The sequence below is a fragment of the Leopardus geoffroyi genome, chromosome C2 (assembly GCF_018350155.1).
Source record: "Leopardus geoffroyi isolate Oge1 chromosome C2, O.geoffroyi_Oge1_pat1.0, whole genome shotgun sequence".
NCBI classification, from domain to species: domain Eukaryota; kingdom Metazoa; phylum Chordata; class Mammalia; order Carnivora; family Felidae; genus Leopardus; species Leopardus geoffroyi.
The window spans coordinates 78216766-78238150 of record NC_059333.1 but is presented as its reverse complement, the minus strand read 5'-3'; the positions used below and the strand labels follow the sequence as shown (position 1 = coordinate 78238150).

The window sequence follows — 21385 nt, the reverse complement described above, 5'->3', positions numbered from 1 at the left end:
AGAAAACGTTTTGATCTGCTGGCTCACTTAAGAACTACTCCTCTACCAGTGCCCATCACAGAGGCAGAGAATCTCCCACTGGTTAGCGGCACAGGCTCCCCCAGGCCGGAACCACCCAGGGCTCCACCCCAAACAGTGTCTCTGAAGAGCTTCCCAAGAATTCTGGCCGCGGACCAGTGGTTCTCTGGACTAACACCGCTGCTAACCATTTCTGTTCCTTCAAAAATAGTGCTTCCACTTTCCTTGTGGCCCCAAAGCACCTGCCAGCACAACTAGTCATGGCCCAATGGTGTCCCTGGGCTGTCCGCAAAGCCACAAAGCCATTCCCTGAAGACAAACCAAACATTTGGGAGAAGACAAATAAATGCCAGATGTTAGAATAAGGCTCCCTGTATTAAACAATCAGACACAAGCACAAATCTGTGAACTGGATAGCAGCAAAGATGAGGGGACACCGAAATACATGCAGGTGAATATTGGAATCAGTCAGAAATCCATCTTTCTTCGAAATGCCCCTTCTGGACAAAGGACCCCACACTCAGGCAATGTGTGGGCGGTGCCCTGATTCAGGCAGGATTGAAGATTTTCTTCCTAAGTCACCGGGGTGAAGAGTCCCTCTACTTCAACCCACTGAACCACCTTTTAAAAGACGCAAGTCTGAGGGCAGTCCTTTCTGGAGCACTGTGGAGGATGAATCGAAGCTTCCTGTGTCACTTTGTTCTCAGGTGAAAATACCAGAGCCAATTAACTCCACCAAGGCCCTGCGAAGGCTGGGGCCCTCCGTCTTCTGCCATGCTTTTCAGAGCCAGTCAGTGACGCATGAGGCAGTGCAGACCCCATTGGGGGCTCCTCAGACTCCAGCTCATGGCTGCCAGGACCGGGAGAGGGTGTTGCTCAAGGGCACAGGGCCAGAAAGGCTTCGCGTCCAAATCACACGCTAACTTTAGAACTGGAGCACGCATGAGAGGTGTAGTTTCGCCAAGAATGTGCTTATTCTTTCTGCTTCAGCTTTCGCATGTGCAACAAACGAGGTGCGTGTGTGTATGCACATGTGTGGGGGTTGGGGTGGGGGAGGGTTGATGACCCGATGAAAAACCAAGATACACAGACGGAGTGAGGCAAAGCAAGCATCCTCGAGAACAAAACGGGGCTCTGGTGACTCGGATTAACCTGTTAATTTATACCATGGCTCTGTACAAAAATAAAAAGGTTCTCATAAGATTAACAATTTAAATAAATATCTGATAGAACTTTTTCTTTCCTCATTTTTATAGCTCATCTTTGGGGTTGATATTCAGTTCATGCTTCCCTTGTTGTTCTTGATCCAGAATTGCGATCACTTCATCGGCCTGTATTCGCTCCTACAAAAAAAAGATAATTTACACATTTCTATTACAAGAATCAGAATCAGCCCCAGTGGCAGGTGCTTCCCAAACACTTCCAGGCATCCATCTGTGCATAGATTGGTGCTAGATCCAGCTAAAGACTAAACCTCATCTCCGTCCCTCGGCTGGTGCCTTCTGCTGACTGCCTCATGCCCTAAGCAATTACTTTCCAAGATTTCTCTTTGGCCAAGAAGTCTTGTGTATTCAACTGATCCATACCCTTTCTACTCTGTGGTTCCATAGATGTCTCCCACTCAGTTCTCAATCCAGTGTTCAGGCTGGAGTCAGCGTTTTCTGCCCCACACACCTATGCTGGTCCTCCACACAAGTTCTCTCTGTCAGTAAAGACTGCCCCTCCTCACCATTTGCCCTAAAAGCCCAGCCATGGTTCCTTGGATCTGATAAATCACCTACTCCCCTCTGTTCTACCTCCTGTTTCCACTCCTTTTCAGTGCACATTACTGCTGCCTTAGTTTAGAGCAGGATTTCTCAACTGTGGCACTCCTGACATTTTGGAGCAGATGATTCTTTGGTGGTGGTGGTAGGCTTGTGCCCTGTAGAATGTTTAGCAGCATCCCTGGCCTCTGCCCACTCCAGGTACCCAGCAGCACCTCCCTCCCATCTCTAGACATTGCTGAATGTGCCCTGGGAGGCAAACTTGCTCCCACCTCAGAACCACAGGTTTAGGCTCTCTTCATCGAACTCAGCTTCCAAATCATAGTCCCATTTCACACCCACTCACACATGCTTCTAATGGGCCTTCTGCACTTTAATTCGGACCCTGTCACTATCTGGTTCACAGCTCACAACCTTTACTTGGGTTCTTTTTACTTGAATTTTCAGGCCCAATCTTCTTGATGTGCTTATAAGGAGTTGCCCGAGTCAGAAGTTTCTCTCTTCATTGGTTCTCCTTGCCTTCTCTTTTCACCTCACCTTGTTCTGTAACTTCCTGAGTTACCTCAAAGTCCCCGAATGCAGCACTCTCCAAGAAATCCCTTGCCTTAGTCTAGGTTAAAGGTATTTCTGGATGCTTCCATCATATCCTAGGCATTCCCTTCCCCATCCATCAAACCGTCAACAGGCCCAGTTGGTATACTTCCAAATGGCACCTGCAGCCTTCCATGTTCATTCACCTTCTCTATCACTATTCTAGCCCACAACATGTAGGCCAGATGCTTCCTTTCCTGTACGTACTAGAGTATGACAATGTCTTTCCTATTCTGTAACTTCCTAGGTTGGGGGGTAAGTGGGGAGCAGAGGAGGGCACATGGCTTCCCCACCCCAGTTAGAATAGAATTCATGATTCTTAACTAGTTTGTCATGTCTGACTCCTCCTCCTCTGTGTCCCCTTTTCAGACCACTGTCCATCTTGCATTTGCCTACCATGTTCTGGCCACTCTGGATTTCTTGGTGTGTTAACCACTCCAAGCCACCTCTGATCTCTGGGCCTTTGCAACCTGGTCTCTACCTGGAATACTCTTCCCAGGACCTTTATCACAGTTGGCTTCTTCTTGTCACTCAGATGCCAACTCACGTGTCACTTGTCTGGAGCACCCTCATGATTTGTCACCTCCCCTTTAGTCTCAAACCAGTTACCTTGCTCCCTCTTCCACACATCATTTATCAACACCTGGACATCTCTCAATTATTTCCTCTTTTCCTTATTTTCTTTTTCCACTAGAAGCTAAGTGCCATGAAAGCAGGAGAGCTTGTCCTTTTGGTCATTCTTGTATTTCAGGTGCCCAGAAAACACACTGACATTTGGCAAGGGCTCCATTATGTTTGATGAGTAAACACATGAGTGGATGAAGGGTCCCTTCTCTGCTTCAAGTATGTCTCACTCAGCTGCATGCTAAATGCCATCTTTTCAACAAAGCTTTTCTCATTTCCTCTTTATGTCCCCTAACATGTGCAACTGCCCCTAATAATTCTTACTGAACTTTACCTGGTGTTTTAATTACTTTAGCTCTTGCACTCAATCTTCATTCTGACCTCCAGCTCCTTGAAAACAGGAGTATGTCTTATGTAGTCCACGTTGCCTATTGCTGGCCCCTAGCACAACGCCTTGCACAGTAAGTTACGGGAAAACTATTTGGTGGCTTGAAAACAAAGTCCTTTTTCCATTCAAGACCTCCGAATTGAAAATGACGCTTACATGAAATCAACCCAAAGGACCCAATGTACTAAATAACAGACACTAAACCGCTGTGATGCTAAGATGCCTGAGCGCTACTTTATGAACGTGGAAACAATAACTTGCTGCTTAAACTGATGTACAAAAATGGCACAGACTCTCAAATCTGACTGCCATGAGAGACATCTCAAATCATATCTCTCTTGAACGGAAAGAAGTTCGTGAGCTGGAACTGCGTGTGCAGGGAACTGAAGCTTCTGATATTGTACATCCTTAAGAATTTATGATGCTATCCACTCCTTGGGAATTGATACCTTCAAAACAATCTAGAGCACGTGCAGAGATCTGCAAGCTCTGACGACTCCTCCATAGGCTCTCCCTGCTCGGGGATTTAGTCTGAGAAGATGCACCGAACTCAGGACTCTCAAACTTTGTTGCATGTTAGAATTGCCCGGGGAGTTTTAAAGCTCCCCACACCCAGATCACATTCTGTATCAGTAAATGATCCCCAGATCCCCAGAATGTCTGAGGATGGAAGACAGATGCCAGTAGTTTGTAAAGCTTTCCGGGTGGTTCCAGTGCGGAGCAGAGCCTGAGAATCCCCTAGGCTAAATTTTCTAGTAGTTGCTCAAGAGGTTCTGGTCATTCCCTCCTGTGACCACTAGATGCCGCTACTGCCTGGGTTCTGGAGAAGTTTCCCAAAGCTCTCTGGATTAGGAAGGAGCCACAAGAATTTTCTTTGTATTAGTTTATTTTGATAGAAAATACCTTGGAAGAGAGGGCTGGGATACTCAGGAATGAAACAGACTGAATGTCTGTTCAATTGAACACTAAAGAAAGGAAGGAGTGTGATGATGTTCCAATAACATACGACCCTCCCTGTCTACTCATCTGTCTAGATTCCCTGGTGCAGGAGTCTAGTGGCGGTGGAGTGAAGGGAGGGGGAGGGCGGTGTTGGCATTTCGGAGTGGAGAAGCACGAGCAAAGAATCACACCTGAGGGAGACTGTTCGATGCCCCCTTGTAGTCTTCAGAACTAGGTGCTCTGCCTCCCAACCCTGTCAGGACCACTCTTTTTCCTTTCAGTGCCTGGCTGATGGCTATCATATCGGTCAGGAGTAAGCTTCTTGATGCTCCCTACAAAACCCACACTGCTGTCTTCGATCTACTTCCTCGTTGACTTCTCCAAGCTCCTCACGGTCACAGACTATGTTCTGTCACCCTTGCACCCCCAGGGCCCCTAACAGAGTTTCCCGGGCACAAAGTAGATCTTCTGTAAATGGAGTATGTGAAAGAACGCTTACAGAACGTGGCCTAAAAACCGTGTGAGTCAGACTTGATGGCAAAAAGTATGAGGCAGAGGAATTAATTTTAAACAGTTTCTGACTAAAGTGGATCCAAGCAAGGTCTCTAAAGAGAAAGTTGGACAGAATGCCATTTTAAAGACTAGAATTTCAGAGCCTGTCAGTACTCGGGGCTGGAGGGGATGGAAGACTACGAAGTTTCTGTTTCCATTTCAGCATCCCATGGCAAGCTATTGCCGAGGCTTGGGCTGGAGCCAGTTAGTGACAAGAAGCTTGGTGCTTCCGAAGCATGCGACTCCACCAAAAGGTCGTGACAATTTGAAAGTCATTCCTATGTTGAGCCAACATTTTCCTCTCGTGGGCTTTTACCCATTGGTCTCATTCCTCTGAAGCCTCACAGATAGAGACTATTACCTCTGGTCAGGGCATCCAGAAGGATGGGATCACGGTCCCTTATTCAGATTGTCTCCTTCCAATGTAATAATAATATTTTAATAGGTAATGTTTAAGTTAATAGTAAATAATAATAAACTTCCAGGTTCACTCATCATCTTCCACACGTGTCTCATAAATTGTTCAGTGCTCTTTTTAACGATTTGTTGAGAAAACAAATCAGTTTTCTGGTGCTCAGCAGAAAGCGGTTCCTTTCTCCTGAAGCCACAGTTTGTAACTAAGCTCAAGACTAACTAGAGACTGCCAGCTATCACTCTGATGTCTATTTCCACAAACATTCACTTATTAGAACCCATCTGATCAAGAAATGCCGCCTGAGCCCCTCATCTTTCTCTCAACCTCACACTACAGGCATCAGAGGTATAATTGCTTCGTCATGGATCTGAACAAGAAAATTTGAGCTTGCTTGGAAAACAGAGGCAGTGTTGGAAACCAGAAATAAAAGACTCTGTAATAACCTGGTTGGTTGATTGATTGATTTTTATGATCTCTAAGATCCCTAATGGGTATGGAACAATGAAAGAACTTTCCAGAGAAACCAATCCAGGAAGCAGGTCTTCGGGCATCTAGTTGGCCTTCTGAGTGGATCACATACTCACCAATTCTCTATAAAGTGGATCCAAGGTAAACCACAGAGCCACAGCGCACCTCTGGCCCTTGGTGACTGCCTTCACTCCATGCGGATTCTCTCCTCCGGAAGAGAAACTGATCATGCGCCCACACTTTGGTTTGATAGAGGCCTGAGTAGGAAAGTGAAAATTAGACTCTCAATTCCGGATCATGGGAATTCTACGACCCCTTTCTCTACCCTTCTATGGGATTATTTAGGTCAAGTTTTGCATCAAAGTAATGGGATCCTGGGGTTGAAATAGACATGGATTGGTTCAATTTCCTCATCTGTAAAGCAAAGATGAGTTCAAAATAATATCTAATTGAGTCACAAAATTATTCAGGGAGAATGGCTGGCATAGTCCATGGCACAGAGCAAGTGTTCAATACATGCTATCCGATGGCCGGCAAACTCCACGAAAACAAAGTCTCTTTTATTCCTCCCCACCCTTACCCCCACCCCGCACCCCCGCCTTGAGTGCTAGCACAGTATCTGGCATAACATAGATGTCTATTTCATATTTGTGGAATTGTGGGATGACAAAAACAAATCAAGGGGACATCTAGAGTGTGGTAGATTTTTATTATTGATCTAGGTAGGCTTTCCACGGGTGCGCTCCTCCTCTGTCCTTACTTGTACATTAATGGTTTGTGAACTTTTCACAATACAAAGATTTTTAAAAGGGAAGTCTAATTTCATATGATGCTTTAATTGTCATTACAATATGCCTGTCCAATGGTCCTCAGCACGTGCTTTAATTCTTCCAGTGATGAGAACACTCTGCCCCTTGAGGAGACCTAGTCCATGGCCTCCAGGGCTCTGAAATGATCGACATAGTCCTTCCAAGCTTGTGCGTCACTCAGGCGAAACTGTTCACTAATGTTTAAGTAGAAGAGGGTAGGGAGAAAAGGGACACTGCTAGGGGAGCCTAAATGTTAGATCAAATGAGCAGGCTCTCCAAATCGAGTGAACTTAACCAACAGAATATAAGGGGCCTTGCTTCTGTATTTTAAGAAGTGCCTGGGGGCGCCTGGGTGGCGCAGTCGGTTAAGCGTCCGACTTCAGCCAGGTCACGATCTCGCGGTCTGTGAGTTCGAGCCCCGCGTCGGGCTCTGGGCTGATGGCTCAGAGCCTGGAGCCTGTTTCTGATTCTGTGTCTCCCTCTCTCTCTGCCCCTCCCCCGTTCATGCTGTGTCTCTCTCTGTCCCAAAAATAAATAAACGTTGAAAAAAAAATTAAAAAAAAAAAAAAAAAAAGAAGTGCCTGATGTCAGTAGAATTCATTTTTCTTTTTTGAGAAACACAGAAATATTACTCATTCCATACTACAGCTTAGAAAAGTAAAGTAGGGGTGCCTGGGTGGCTCAGCAGTCAGTTAAGTGTCTGACATTGGCTCAGGTCATGATCTCATGATTCACAAGTTCGAGCCCCACATCAGCCTCTGTGCTGACAGCTCAGAGCCTGGAGCCTGCTTCAGATTCTGTCTCTCTCTCTCTCTCTCTCTCTCTCTGCCCCTCCTCCACTCTCTCTCTCTCTCAAAAATAAATTAATAAAAAACATTAAAAAAATTAAAGTAAAAGAAAAAAATGTTACCATTCTACTATTGGATAAGAGGGGCTCATTTTAACTAGTTATTTTCTGAATACATGCCCATTAGAAGAACTTTTGGTTTCCTTCACCTTAAAATGGGAGGCTATATTTTTTCACTGCCAGCTTCAGGAGGAATATTTGCAAAACTTCCTGAATCCCTTGGATACTACCTAACACAGGTACCCCTAGACTATAACCTACATATGAAAAGGTGGAGGGAGGTGTATTAAGGAGTCAGAAAGTCTGAGGTGTGTGTGTGTGTGTGTGTGTGTGTGTGTGTGTGTGTGTGTGTGTTAAAGGGGAGAGCAGAGAAAAGCAGTTGCTGGTTACTCTTCTATTCACAGTAATTGAGGAGTGATTTGTTTTTCCTGGAGAGAGCTGATTTCTTAAAATGCATTAAAAATTTTTTTTAATATTTATTTTGAGAGAGGAGAGAGAGAGAGGGAGAGGGAGAGGCGAGCAGAGGAGGGGCAGAGAGAGAGAGAGAGAGATACAGAATCCGAAGCAGGCTCCAGGCTCCAAGCTGTCAGCACAGAGCCCAGCCCGATATCAGGCTCAGACTCACAAACTGTGAGATCATGATCTGAGCCGAAGTTGGACACTCAACTGACTGAGCCACCCAGTCGCCCCGAGAGAGTTGATTCCTTATGCAGCTTCATCAAGGTGACTTTTCTGAGGTAAATCTAGAGAGTTTGCTAGGTATTGGTGCCCTTGGCATCAACCTGATTTCATTTTTCTGGAGAAAGAATGTGTTTTACACATAGAAACAGCAACATAAATGATACTTGGAACATATGAAGTCCAGTGGAAAGCCTTTGTAGACACACCGCTTTGAGATCTAGTTTCCAGTTTTCTGAGTGGCTTATGCCCTGGCGCTGGTAAGGATTCACTCAACCACACGTGGTTGCCAATGCTTCTGTGTGATTATCAAATGTCAGCAGTAACATTTTACAATATTGAAGAAAGTGTGTGGGGACAATTTAATGCTTTCTCCCTGATGTAATTGGGTGAATTGAAAGTACTTTTATACATGAAGAACTTGGGAAAGTGTAGGAAAAGAAGCTATCAGCTGCCTGAAGCATTTGGAATTGATTATAGGTGTGTAGGCTCACAGAAGTCTCTACAACTAATTTTCTCAAATGGAGAGCGTCACCTGCTATATATCAGCCACATAAAGGAATAAATAATCTTCATTTATGACATTACTTCTACAGGAAAATATGTTCAGAAATTTAGATGACTGTAAACATACTTTTGGCACATAGTTTTCTATTGAATTTAACTTTTCACAAAGCAAATAGAACTTATTAAATTTCATCTCTTTCAAACTTGCAGAGAAACCCAACATGCTGCTGTTGAAAATAATCCATGTATCTTCCAAGTATGATAAAAGAAAATTCCTTTTGCTTTCCATCTAACTGATGATTAAAAGTCAGAGAAGCCTTTGTGTCGTGCTTGTAGATGTAAACCTTTAGCCACCATTTAGTTATTCATGCAGTTCCCAGACTTTTCCAAAGTAAAAAACTTAGAAGACTTTTCTTCCTTATAAAGCCCTAAGTTGGGCCATTTCTCTGCTTCATTTTTCCCTTCAGAGTCAAAGAAACAAAAAGTAACACTATCCATTTCTCTTTATTTGGGCTGATTACCTAAGAATTTTAATTCCTCACAAAATGCCTTAAAAACTCCACCATATGTGTTCATCTGAAGTAGAGTTAATCTGTGAAAATGAATCTGTCAACTTGGAGCTTTTGAATCAAAACATTGTTTAAATCGATTTCTCTTCTTTTTTGGGGGGGGGTAGTGGTGGTTAGATTCAGTACTTTTTAAAATAGTTACAACTTTCTGTTAAAAGTATAGCTACATTAAACAGCAGTATTATCTGCTTTCACATCTTTAAAAGGCAGAATTACAGGGGCGCCTGGGTGGCTCAGTCAGTTGAGTGTCCAACTTCGGCTCAGGTCATGATCTTGCGGTCTGTGAGTTCGAGCCCCACGTCGGGCTCTGTGCTGACAGCTCAGAGCCTGGAGCCTGCTTCGGATTCTGTGTCTCCCTCTCTCTCTGCCCCTCCCCTGCTCATGCTCTGTCTCTCTCTCTGTCCAAAGTAAATAAACATTAATTTTTTTTTTAAATAAAGGGCAGAATTACAGTTAACCTTGCATTCGATAATTAATGAATGACTGATTCTCACATTGTAGTCCAGGCATCACTTACTTTCAAACATTGAGCATTTCCAAATATGGCCACTAGATGGAGGAGAAGTAAAGAAATCTTTTCAACCACCTGTCTGATGTTCTTTCCAACTGTGTGAGATGCAAGCATTTAAAAATTTGTTTTAGTGTTAGCAGAGCTCAGAAAACAAATGCTTTCTGCACAGAAGCTTTTCAAAAAAAAAAAAAGATAATTTTGTGTCAGGATTATAAACAACCCGGATCATCAATTTTGATTTAATTTCCCAGATCATGAAGCATTAAAATACTCTGTTGATACTTAAGCTGTTACAAAAAAGTGTGAGTCATGATAGCCTTTTAGATATACATCATTGCATGAAACAGTATGAAATAATTTTTCTTAATTATTCCAATGTTTCTGGACAACCTTAACCACAATTTCCATAGGGTTCCCCCTCATCTGCTTATACCCCAGTAGGTATGCCATGAATGATATATGGATGTTTCACTATGAGTAAAGGGTACAAAATAGGAAAGGAAAAACATAAAACTCAGAAAAAGTTGTGGGAATAGCTTGAATAATGCAAAATCCTTGAAGTTTGTCAGATACATGCCTCAACTATTTAGATTTTTGTATGGAAGAAAGATATCATTTACATAATCCATTTACAATTCAATTATCTCTTCCCTTGGAAAACATGTTTTCCTACCATGGTGTATGTGCTCTGGCTTAAAGTCCAAAGGATGCTGGCTATATGGCCTATTAACTCAGTAGACTGCTTTTCCAGAGGCATTGATTTGCTTAGGAAGACGGTGATGGAAATTAACTGTTGATTTTTACCTATGAAGGCGTATTTAGAATCTCATCCAAAGTGTGTGTGTATGAATGTATATATATATCAATTTTCAGGTATAGGTTTACTTACAGTCAATCATATATATACATATGTGAGTGTGTACACACATACACACACACACACACACACATTTTGATAACTAAAGGTCTAGAGCCCAATGCTCAATCCAAGCATATAGAACACCACGTTGCTTGAAAGCTATTCTGTAGAATCATTTGTCTAGCCCTAGGCATGGATGACTTAGAAATTGGTGTTTTTTGGGGCGCCTGGGTGGCTCAGTTGGTTAAGCGTCCGACTTTGGCTCAGGTCATGATCCCACCGCTTGTGAGTTCAAGCCCCATGTCGGGCTTTGTGCTGACAGGTCAGCCTGGAGCCTGCTTCAGATTCTGTGTCTCCCTCTCTCTTGGCCACTCCCTCACTCATGCTCCCTCTCTCTCTCTCTCTCTCAAGAATAAATAAAACATTAAAAAATTAAAAAAAAAAGAAATAGATGTTTTTATGCTTCCATCAGACTAATATATATAATATATATACTATCTATAATATATACATATATGTATATATAATATATATAGTATATATGTGTGTATATATAATATATATGATATATATATGTGTGTGTATATATATCTTCTAGTCCATTTTACAGATGGGCAATTTAAAGAATATATATGATTGGTGATTCCATTTCTTTTTTTTTTATTAAAAATTTTTTTAAATGTTTTTATTTATTTTTGAGACAGATGGAGACAAAGCATGAGCAGGGGAGGGGTAGAGAGAGAGGGAGACAAAGAATCTGAAGCAGGCTCCAGGCTCTGAGCTGTCAGCATGGAGCCTGACACGAGGCTCGAACTCATGAACTGTGAGATCATGACCTGAGCTGAAGTCAGATGCCCAAGTGACTGAGCCACCCAGGCACCCCAGATGGTGATTCCATTTCTAACATTTTATGATGTATACATTTATTGGGTCCCTTTATACCTCTTGAATTCTCAAGCTCAGATATTTGAAATCCAATAGTCTGTGAGTCCTCGGAAAATGGCAAGATTGAGATAAATACTACATAAATGTGACTGCATAGGTTTACTTACAGTCACAGTCTTGGCATCCATCTCAGTGAATATGAATTCTCCTCCTTCAAAGTCATCATTCATATATAGGAGAGCGCTATAAGAAAAAAAAAAAAGAAAAAATGTATACTATTATATGTTTACAAAAGCATCATCACAGAATACTGACAAATGGTTGTAAACTGACAAGCCTGATTGGTAAGTTTCTTTTGAACTAGACATTGGAATAACTGACTTTCCTAACCCTAAAAAGTAAGTAAGGACAGATATAGTTTGGGCCCTACCCCCGAAGTATTTATTTGTTTCACTTATGCTAAAATTTTAATTCTATTTTAAACTTCAACTCACATTTCACTTTTTCCCAAGAACACCTAACTAGATTTAATCTACCCCTTTGCACCTGCCCACACTACTTACAACTCTCTTCTTCCCTTTTATGCTTGTAACTCTAAAGGATGCATTTTTCCCCTAAGTAGCTACAGAACTCCAGGAGGTGTGGTCTTGCCTTGAAGATAGGGGGTGCTCAAGAAATGTTTTTGTCTGGAGCACGCTGCAGTTAATAATTAACACACTACTATATACATGAGGACTGTAACTCCTGACAATTCTCTTTACACACTTACATAACATCCCATTTCTTCCTCTGACTTTCCAGTTTCTTATGTATAAAAGGCTGACCTAGGTAAGTGGCATTGTAAGATCCCTTTGTGCATTGAGACAGCATATCCCTGTCTTCTCAGACTGAACTATACATACGACAAGGGATATGTTTCGGTGAAAGCCAAACGATCAAATAAACAAAACAAAACAAAACAAAACAAAAACCCTTTAGTTTTTACATTAAAACAAAATGGGCACGTTGTGGATTAAGATGAAACAAAACGTGCTTGGAATTTTGTGGCAAAAATATGAGATGATCACGTCGCTTCCTGGTTGTGGCAGCTGCTTCGGGAGCTTATTTGAGAATCTCTGCCTCACAGAGATGGATATGATGACAAGCAAAACAGATCAGTTTTCTAGTTTCCATGGGTTTTTGATAACTGTTGGGCAGAAGCTTGCTTTAGAAGTTTGTGCTGGTTGTACCTGTAGTCCCGGAATGTGTAGGCGGGAGGCTCCTTCCAGCATTCATTGGCCTCAGGATCCAACAGGCAATTGTCAGCATGGATGGGATGACTGAGGTCAGTTCTTCTCTCCTGCTGACCTGCCAGAAAATGGAAGGAGAGAATGGCAGGAGAGCAGTAACCTCTAACAGCAGAGCTGACAACCAGACTGTCTTCTCCTATCGCTGGCACCTTTTGGAAATTTTTGGAGACATAAGTAGACCCAGATAGATTTAAGAACCAGACAGGGAGTCAAGAGACTGGTCTTGGTTTGGTGCAAACTTGATGTAAAACCTTGGGAAAGTCACATCTGCCTGTTCTGCTATAAAAGTTTCCTGACATAAACATACATAATTGAATTGCCCTGCATTCCATGGGTTGTACTTCATGTAGGGCAGAAAAAGGGGAGGGGTGAAATGAAAATGTAAAAAAAAAAAAAAAAAAAAGATTCAGCTGAAAGTTCACATGTGAAAGTCTTAAAGTCTTCTCCCATGACACTGTCCCTTCCCTCCTACTCAGGAGGGTGTGGAAGAGAAGATCTAGGGACGAAATAATGACAGCAGGGAGTGAGGCAGTCTCTGCCTTTTTAAGAACATATCTTTCAACAGTCCCTTCATCTTCCATGCTTCTACTTAATGCTTTTGGATGCGAAGGGGGACCGTGATTTCCAGGTTCCTGATTCCCTGGAAGGTAAAGCCTAAAGCAGAAAAGTATTTCTCTGTGTGACTTTAAGCTACTTGCTTAAATGGACTTGAAAGGAAAGATAGGCAGAGCAATGGTCGTTTGGAACTTTAGGTGACCAAAAAGGAGTAAAAGAAGGAAGGGAAAAATAAGGATTAGCAAGCTTCTTCTGTTTTAGGAATCTGGAACTTTGCTAAACCATTAGTCTAAAATGTAATAGAGCTTTGTGTTACATTGTTTTCTTTCTCATGTCACTGTGGGTGGAAGAGAACAAGTTCACACTCTGGAATCTTACCAGACAGGGCTGTTCGGCAGACCATGTGTGTATAGGAAAAATACAGGGTTGAGTTCAGCATGAAATAGGATTCTACAATCTTTCGAGCCTTCTCGCTGATGTCATAAAACAGACGGGCACTCTTCAGTGGGACTCGGCCTTCATAACCAAACTGAAGAAAAATAAGAACACTAAATAGCACTGGGTTGATTGGAAGACTTGAGAAAAACAGACACCAGGTTTCAGTAAGGCAACAGAGGGATGGCATGTCTGCGTTGACTAGTGGGAATACGATTACATGCTTGTGGATTTGGGTTAGTAAAATGAACCACTGAAAGTCACCCTTCCTAGTCACAGAGGGAACACTGAAAGCTAATCTCTTCATCCTCTCTCCTTTAGAGAACTTTCCTATTTCTCCCCAGTGATGCCTGTTGAGGTACAGGATAATCATGTGGTTCAGTATGATTTCACCATTGGACCAGGAGCTCCCTGAAGACAGGGGGGGTTGTATAATATCTGTCAGTTGCAAGTTGATGAGATATAAAGTTTGATAAATTGGTGACTACATGAAGGCATCTAACACAGAAGGCTCCGGGTTGACACTTAGGAACCGAAGCCCAAAAGAAGCTATGACTGTACCTTGAGTGCTTTCAGGACAGTGGCACCTTCAAACTTTTCATTGGGTGTATGGGGTGAAGTTTTCCCTCTGTATCCATCACCAACGAGCATGATTCCCTGGAAGCAATACACAAGAAGATGCTTTATTAATAACAACTATGAGTTAATCAGGTCTCCATTTTTTTCCTTGACTGCCAGGAAGCTAAGGACCAAAGTCAATACTCAGAACCATCCCTATTTTGTATCACAATGCTGGTATCATTAATTCTTCCAATCAAAAGAGATATCTTTATTTAAACTTAACTCTACATTTTCCTTACAAAATATCACTTTTTGTAGAAATGGGTAGAATATAAAGGATTAATATATTTGTTTATTGTCGATTAAAATAAAGAGATTCTCCCAGTGACTTTATATGGTAGCCAGGGCATGTGCTGAATGGCTCTTGTTCTAGGTATGAAGCCACTAACTACCCCAGATCCATTCTGTGTCCAGATCTAGACAAAAGTAAGATAATTCCAAACAAGGCTATGAAAATGCTCCCACAGTCAATGTCCCTGTCCTAAAGAAAGTGGTATTTCAGATCTGGTTCCTGACTCCAAGTGAGCCCAGGACCAGACAACTCCAGGGTTCATGCCAGGCCAGCCCAATATCAGGCTCCCCTCCCTCTCTGGTCCTCACACTGGCCACGCTGTGGAGCTCCCGGCACTGTTCTTCCGACAGGACGTTATCCAGGAGAACCCGCTGGGTCCCGTTCAGCTGCTCTGAGTTATAGACAAACGTGATGTTCTCGTAGAGCAGAGGACCACCTGAAGGGACAGAACACATTGTCTTCTCTGTTACCTCTGTTCCCAAGGGGGTGAGCACACAGCACCCAACAGTTTTCAATGTGAAATTCATGAGACTCCATTGTCCATGAATGCTTAAGAAGGCAAAGACAAATTGGAAGCCTGATAAATTCAATATGGATTCAGGAAAAAAGACAGATGTCCGACTGTCAGGCTTCTCCATGGCATCACAATAATATTAACACATTTGTTAGTATTTGGGGTTTGATAAGCCATCTTTTCACCTGATTCCAGTGATGAGCCTGTAAAGTAGACTCTGAATCTCACAGGATTCTCTGTGATGACTCTGAGAAGACCTTCCAGAATTCTCTGGGCAACAGCACCCACCCTTCTCCACAACCCTTGGTCCATAATTCTGTTACAACATCACATGCAATTACTTGATTACATGTTTGTGCACCCACACATGAGATACACACCTCAGTCTCACTTGTTTGTAGAGAAATGTCTTCACTCCACAACTCAGCTGGTAAATCCATCACCAGAACAGTCACACCCAAGCCAGCCAACTCCTTCCCCGTCTTCTTCCACCACTTAACTGACTCTAGATGGTCTTATTTTTGGAATATTTGCTTTTCTCTGTTCTCTGGGAAAATCTTTATATCATTTTCTTTGCACAGGAAGGTTTCCTATAGCCACCTGCTCTCTCCATGAATAGAGCCCACATCTTTATGAAATTAGCCCATATAGGCTTTTCAGAAGGTGATGCTCTGGGGTCATGTTTTAGGTGGTAACTTACAAAATCTAGACCTGACAAAGCCCTTTCCTCACAGACATTACGACTGAAGGACAAAGCCTCTGCTGGTGAGGAAATCTTCAGATGTAACAGAGTACAACCCTCTTGACCAGAAAACCGAACAGAAAAGAAAAACAGGTTTTTGCTCTTTATAGTACTCCAAAGGGACCTGACGCAGGTGCTGTCAGTAACAACAGTTTGGCCTGGATGGAGGCACTGGGGGGTGGGGGAGCGGGGGCACAGCTTCTCCCTTCTTCCCCCAGTCAAGCAACAGTCACCAACACACTGGCCTAAAACACATCAGTTGAAGAAGGAAGAAACCAGTCGAAGTTTCTGTCTATTCTATTTCTTGAAAACAAAACCAGTCGAAGTTGGGAAAACAACAAATTCATTAGTCTAGTTAGGATGAAAGAGTCCCCACAGCCCACAATTAGTGAAGAGACAGTGTTTCTCAATCTTCGGTAATACACAGTTATCTGTTAAGGAAACGTCCCCTAAGGAGGGGCAGGGCTGACACATTAGTTTGCCACAATTTTGCTTCCGTGCTTACAATATGATAGAACTATGAATGGTATATTTATCCTCAGAGTTTCCAATAACTATAATTCCAAAACTGATTCACAACATTAAATAAAAGCAAGACCATAAAACCAACTACATTCAAGTTAATGATCTTAATGAAACAGTTAATGTTATTTTGCAGAAACAAGAAAGCTACCTTCCATGTGAATATTCTACTAACTGATCTGGCCCAGGTTCTTTTCAGCCAGCATTCTTCAGAGTATTTTTGGTGTGTAATGACTCATTCCACTGCAACTTTTCTCTGTTGAAATTACTATGAAATTGTAGTGTTCCATGATGAATTTGGGCCTTTATCTGGTCCTAATACATTACTTACCAGTTTGTTCTACTTCATTTCTTGTCAGTCTTCAACCTCTGAAGTATTACGAACTGGTGTTGATGTAACAGTAACTGCACCCAATGCGGTATGAAATCTCACGGTAGTACTTGGCTATAAGGTCGTTATTTACATGACCCACTAGGGGCCACATCAAACCTTATAAATACAGAATTTCTTGGATTCCAGGAATATAACCACAAGTTATAATTTCAATACCAATTTTTTGGATGAGTTAAAAAAATACGCATACATACACAATTCAGTGCCTTTGTTTCGCAGGAAGTTTTTGATGAAAAAAGAGTTTCTTGATCAAATGTGTTTGGGAGCACTAGGTTACATAAGATTTAAGAGAGGTTCTTAGAACTTTTAGTATCTACACAGGCATTATGAATATCCTGAGTATCAAAACAATGTGAAGCAGTTCTCACCATTAATCTTACCCTGCCTTCCTTCCCTCCCTCCCTCCCTACTTTTCTTTCTCCCTTCCTCCCTCCCTCCTTTTCTTCCTTCCTTCCTTCCTCCCTCCCTCCCTCCCTCCCTCCCTCCTTCCTTCCTTCCTTCCTTCCTTCCTTCCTTCCTTCCTTCCTTCCTTCCTTCCTTCCTTCTTTCCTTCCTTCCTTCCTTCCTTCCTTCAGGCAGAAAGGCTCTAAGATGGACCCCTAATGATGACTGCCTCCTGGAATTCATGGGTTTGCATAATTTGCTTTCCTCAAGTGTGGGTGGGGCCTTGAACTTGCCTCTAAGCAACAGAATATAGAAAAAGTGATGGGATGTCACTTCTGTGACTGCATTGCATGAGAATGCAACTTCTATCCTGCTAGCAGACTCAGTTTATTGCCTTCTCCACTTGCAGTTTGATGAGGCATGTGGCTGCATTAGACAGACTCACGTGGCAAGGAATGAGGCAACCCCCAGTCAACAATCAACTAGGAACTGCACACCTCCATCCACTAAGACTTTTAGAACCAAATTCTATCATCTGAGCTTGGAAGATCATTCCCTAGTCAAGCCTTAAAGAGACCCCAGCCCTGATCAACTACTTGACAGACCCTATGACAGACCCTGAAGCAAGGGACCCAACTAGGCTATCCCCATATTCCTGACCTCAGAAACGGTGGGAACTATGGCATAGTTAATGCATGTTATTGTAAGCTGCTACATTTGTGTTATTTTTTTGTAGCAATAAAAAAACAGTAGACCCCCCACACTCCCCGGCAGAACCTCTTAACATAAAACACAGGTTGTTTGAGAAAGGCTGCTCCAATCTCTACAGCTGATTAACATTTGTTGCCAAATTGAGGCAGTTTCTCAAATATCTGGGAAAGTAAACTGGGTATTCCACTCCCATTTAGAAATGTAAAAGAGATGTTCTGTCAACAAGCAAGACAAGATACTTGTAGGTTTGCTGAAAAGCATTTTCTGATATAAAACCCAAATAAAAATGGATGACTGAATACGGGTTTAGTGAGCTCAGTTGCTTTGTACTTTGTCCTATTTTTTTTTCCTTTTCTATGCTGAGAGTGTATTACTTTAAATATAATTACCTTATTTTCAAATATGGCTTTAACAGTTACTAAAACTAAAACATTTAGAAAAATGTCCACCATTATCAAGTGCTCTATAAGTATTTGGTATAATTATGTTGATTATTATAGTATTATCATCAAATATGTCTGGTATATTGTATTATGTTTTGACTGAGGCATCTTAATAAGCATAAAAGAGTATATTTTAAAAAGTGCTACTGGGATATCGACAATTCCCCCAGTCCTGCCACATGGAACACACAAAAATCAGGTGAAGAGACAAAATGCAGCATAGAGTCTTAACTCCCTACACACCAATAGGTTCAGGCAGAATCTGTTCTAGATATCTGCTTTTCATGTAGTTAACAGAATCACCACTAAGCAGAGAGTTTTATACAGAGCTTTCCTACACATGCATGTAACAGAAAAACAACCAACTACCCAACTATTAACCAAAAGGAAAAAAAAATAGGCAAAACAAACCCTGCTATCCAAAAATGCATCTAGCAGCCTACAAATGACTAGTAGCACACCAGACAGAGGAAAACATTGAAATAAAAATAAAAATGTGGTCCAATAAGTTGTGGTTCCTGGGGCCTGATTTGATGGCTTCAGCCAACTCTTAACCACAGCTCAAGGAGATTTAGTTAAACAACTTAATTCTTCTCTCATTCATAAAGTATGTGCCTGGCTCTGACTCTCTGGTTGCAATAAAGAGGGATCGTCTAGGAAAATATTCCTTTGTGCTCACTGCCTGTGGCTCACATGGCAGGAAGAAGCATTTGACCGTAAATATTACAACATCATACAAGTCACAACAGGGATGTGCTGAGTAACAAGCCCTTATATGAGCATAGCCCTTTACGGTTTACAAAAGACTTTTCACACTGGTCTTCTGCAAAAAGTTGCAAGGCTTCTTTCACAGCCAAGGGTCATACAGCCCAGAGACACCAAGTCTTTAGTCATCCATCACAGCACAGCACATCAGACTAGTCGATCCTGGAAAGTGGGACTCCTGATTCCAAGTTCAGTGTTATTTCTACTATACTGACTGGGATTATTATGGAGCAAGACCTTTGGAGACTGGTATTGAAAGGAGAATGGGTAAGTGACAGATGGTTTTAGTGAGAGGAGAGGCACGTTCCATGGAGTGGTGTCACTCTCGGATGTCGTCCTGGGTCACTCCTGCAGTGTTTAAGAGCCATCCAGTTGGAATACTACTAAAAACTGTTAGGTAACCAGAGTAGATGATGATGGCTTTGTGGACGATGAGAAAAGCTGAAACGTATTCTACACGGTGAAGCATGCATCCTTTCTCGCCTCCCTGACATCTTTCAGCCAGACTAAGATATGTAAGTGTTTTCTGGTTGGGAACTTTGCCTCTGTCTACCACTACCACTGATTTAGAAACTATTTAGATCTCCAGTGATTACACAGAAGGCTTTCCAGTGGTTTCCCAGAGAACATCGTAAGAAGCGGTAGCCCGTTCAACTAAGCAAATTCTAGAGAAAGGACAGAATTTGGTAGCCCAGCCAATCACGGTCTCTCTCCATCCTGTACAGTCTCCCGCTCTACTCTTTATACAAGCCTTCCTAGTCAGGTTCTGGACATCAGAGTCCCTGGTAGCCAGAAAAAAAATGCTTTGAAGTTTGGCAACTATCCTGGAGGTTCCCAAACATCCACAGAAAAGTGCTGGCTTATTGGCATGTACTTCCTGGGTGATTTCTCAGCTTAAAAAGCAATGTGAACTCTGGCTGACCATGAAATTCTCTGGCATTTGTAAAACAGCTCGGGCTTTGTGGCTGCAAACTGAGGTCCAGGTCAGATTAGATGAGCATATTATCCTGTTTACTGCCTCAAACTGACTTGGAAGCTAAGGAAGGAAAGGGCTGGGAAATATGAGAGCTAGAGAGAGCCAGAAATTTTCAAATCAGCTAGAGGAATGTGCTGACATACTCTCTGGTTGGGGAAAGGAGAACTGTACTTCTCAATGCAGGTTTTTAAAGCCTTCTTATCGTGCATGCATTTAATCAATAAAGGATACACTTTGGATATCTAGACACTTCTATGTTCCATCTCCAGGTAAGGAAGAGAAAACGGGCTTTGGATTCAAATGCCTGGGTTCAAATGCCTCCTCAACCTGTTAAGAGCTGTTGAGACACCAGGTGAGTCACTGTATCTCTGTGAGCCTCACTTTTCTTGCCTGTGAAGTGAGGACACTTGTCTCACATGAGATGCTTTCAGTATTCAAACAAATGGTGGGTAAATTTGCTTGAAAAATTCTAAAATAGATAGCTATCCTAATAATTGTTAAGGGTCACAACTGAGTACCACCACTGGGGCCAATAACTTATTATTATAACAGTGTTTAGCTCCATTTATAAACTACTTTTGACAACACTCTATATATGTTTGCACTAATTTTGAACTGATATAAATAGGCATATGATGTTCTGCTCTATCTCTGTGCCTTTGTTCTACTTGTTTTCTCCAGCAGAATGGCCCCCTCCACACCTCTGTCAATTCACTAGAATCTACTTATCACTCAGAGCCCTGCTCAGGCATATGTGCCTCAGGCATCTTAGGTTAACTCTTGTATATCCATATGACCTGCCTCTTCAAGTTCCCCTGATGCAGTCTATTCTGCACTATCTAGCACTCACTCCCTGCACAACAGAAGGAAGCCCTGGGAACAGTCCAAGCCTCACGTACTTAACCGAGGGTCCCAATGATCATTCAATCCCTGCCTAGCTCACAGGATTCCTGCGGGAAACAGATGAGGGAGTGACCTTGGAAGCACTTATATTGAAAACCAAAGGCAATGATACACAAATCTGAGACAGTCTTGTTTTTGAGGCTTGCTTTCAGAATTTTATAAATGTCCTAGCGTAGTCCTAACTTGTTACTTTCCAGAGAAAGTGGGCTCTTCCTTAATTTTAGTAAGAACTAGCCAAGTCTCATCTCCTTTCCCTCCTGCTGTAAGTAAAAGTGCACAGATACTTACCCTCTCTTAAGTCTCGATCTATCTTGGGTGATGATTTTTTCCCCATTGACAATCCATGAACTTCTGCCCCCTCCACGTTCACTCCTGAAGGGACCCTGCCATTAAAAACAGTTGGAATTGAATTTCTC

At 42.3% G+C, this 21385-nt stretch overlaps 1 protein-coding gene across 1 annotated transcript in view; it reads right to left on the bottom strand.

Moving 5' to 3' along the window:
- Positions 1 to 374: 374 nt before the first annotated feature.
- The window catches only part of P3H2 (prolyl 3-hydroxylase 2), a 148656-nt gene continuing 127645 nt past the window's right edge, over positions 375 to 21385 (bottom strand). Inside the window, exons 8-15 of the mRNA XM_045502597.1 lie at positions 21258 to 21352; positions 14924 to 15051; positions 14264 to 14359; positions 13646 to 13796; positions 12653 to 12770; positions 11591 to 11666; positions 5875 to 6015; positions 375 to 1361 (exon numbers count right to left, since the gene is read on the bottom strand). Of these exons, the coding sequence (XP_045358553.1) occupies positions 1269 to 1361; positions 5875 to 6015; positions 11591 to 11666; positions 12653 to 12770; positions 13646 to 13796; positions 14264 to 14359; positions 14924 to 15051; positions 21258 to 21352 (898 nt within the window). The 3' untranslated portion in view covers positions 375 to 1268. The remainder of the gene's footprint in view (positions 1362 to 5874; positions 6016 to 11590; positions 11667 to 12652; positions 12771 to 13645; positions 13797 to 14263; positions 14360 to 14923; positions 15052 to 21257; positions 21353 to 21385) is intronic.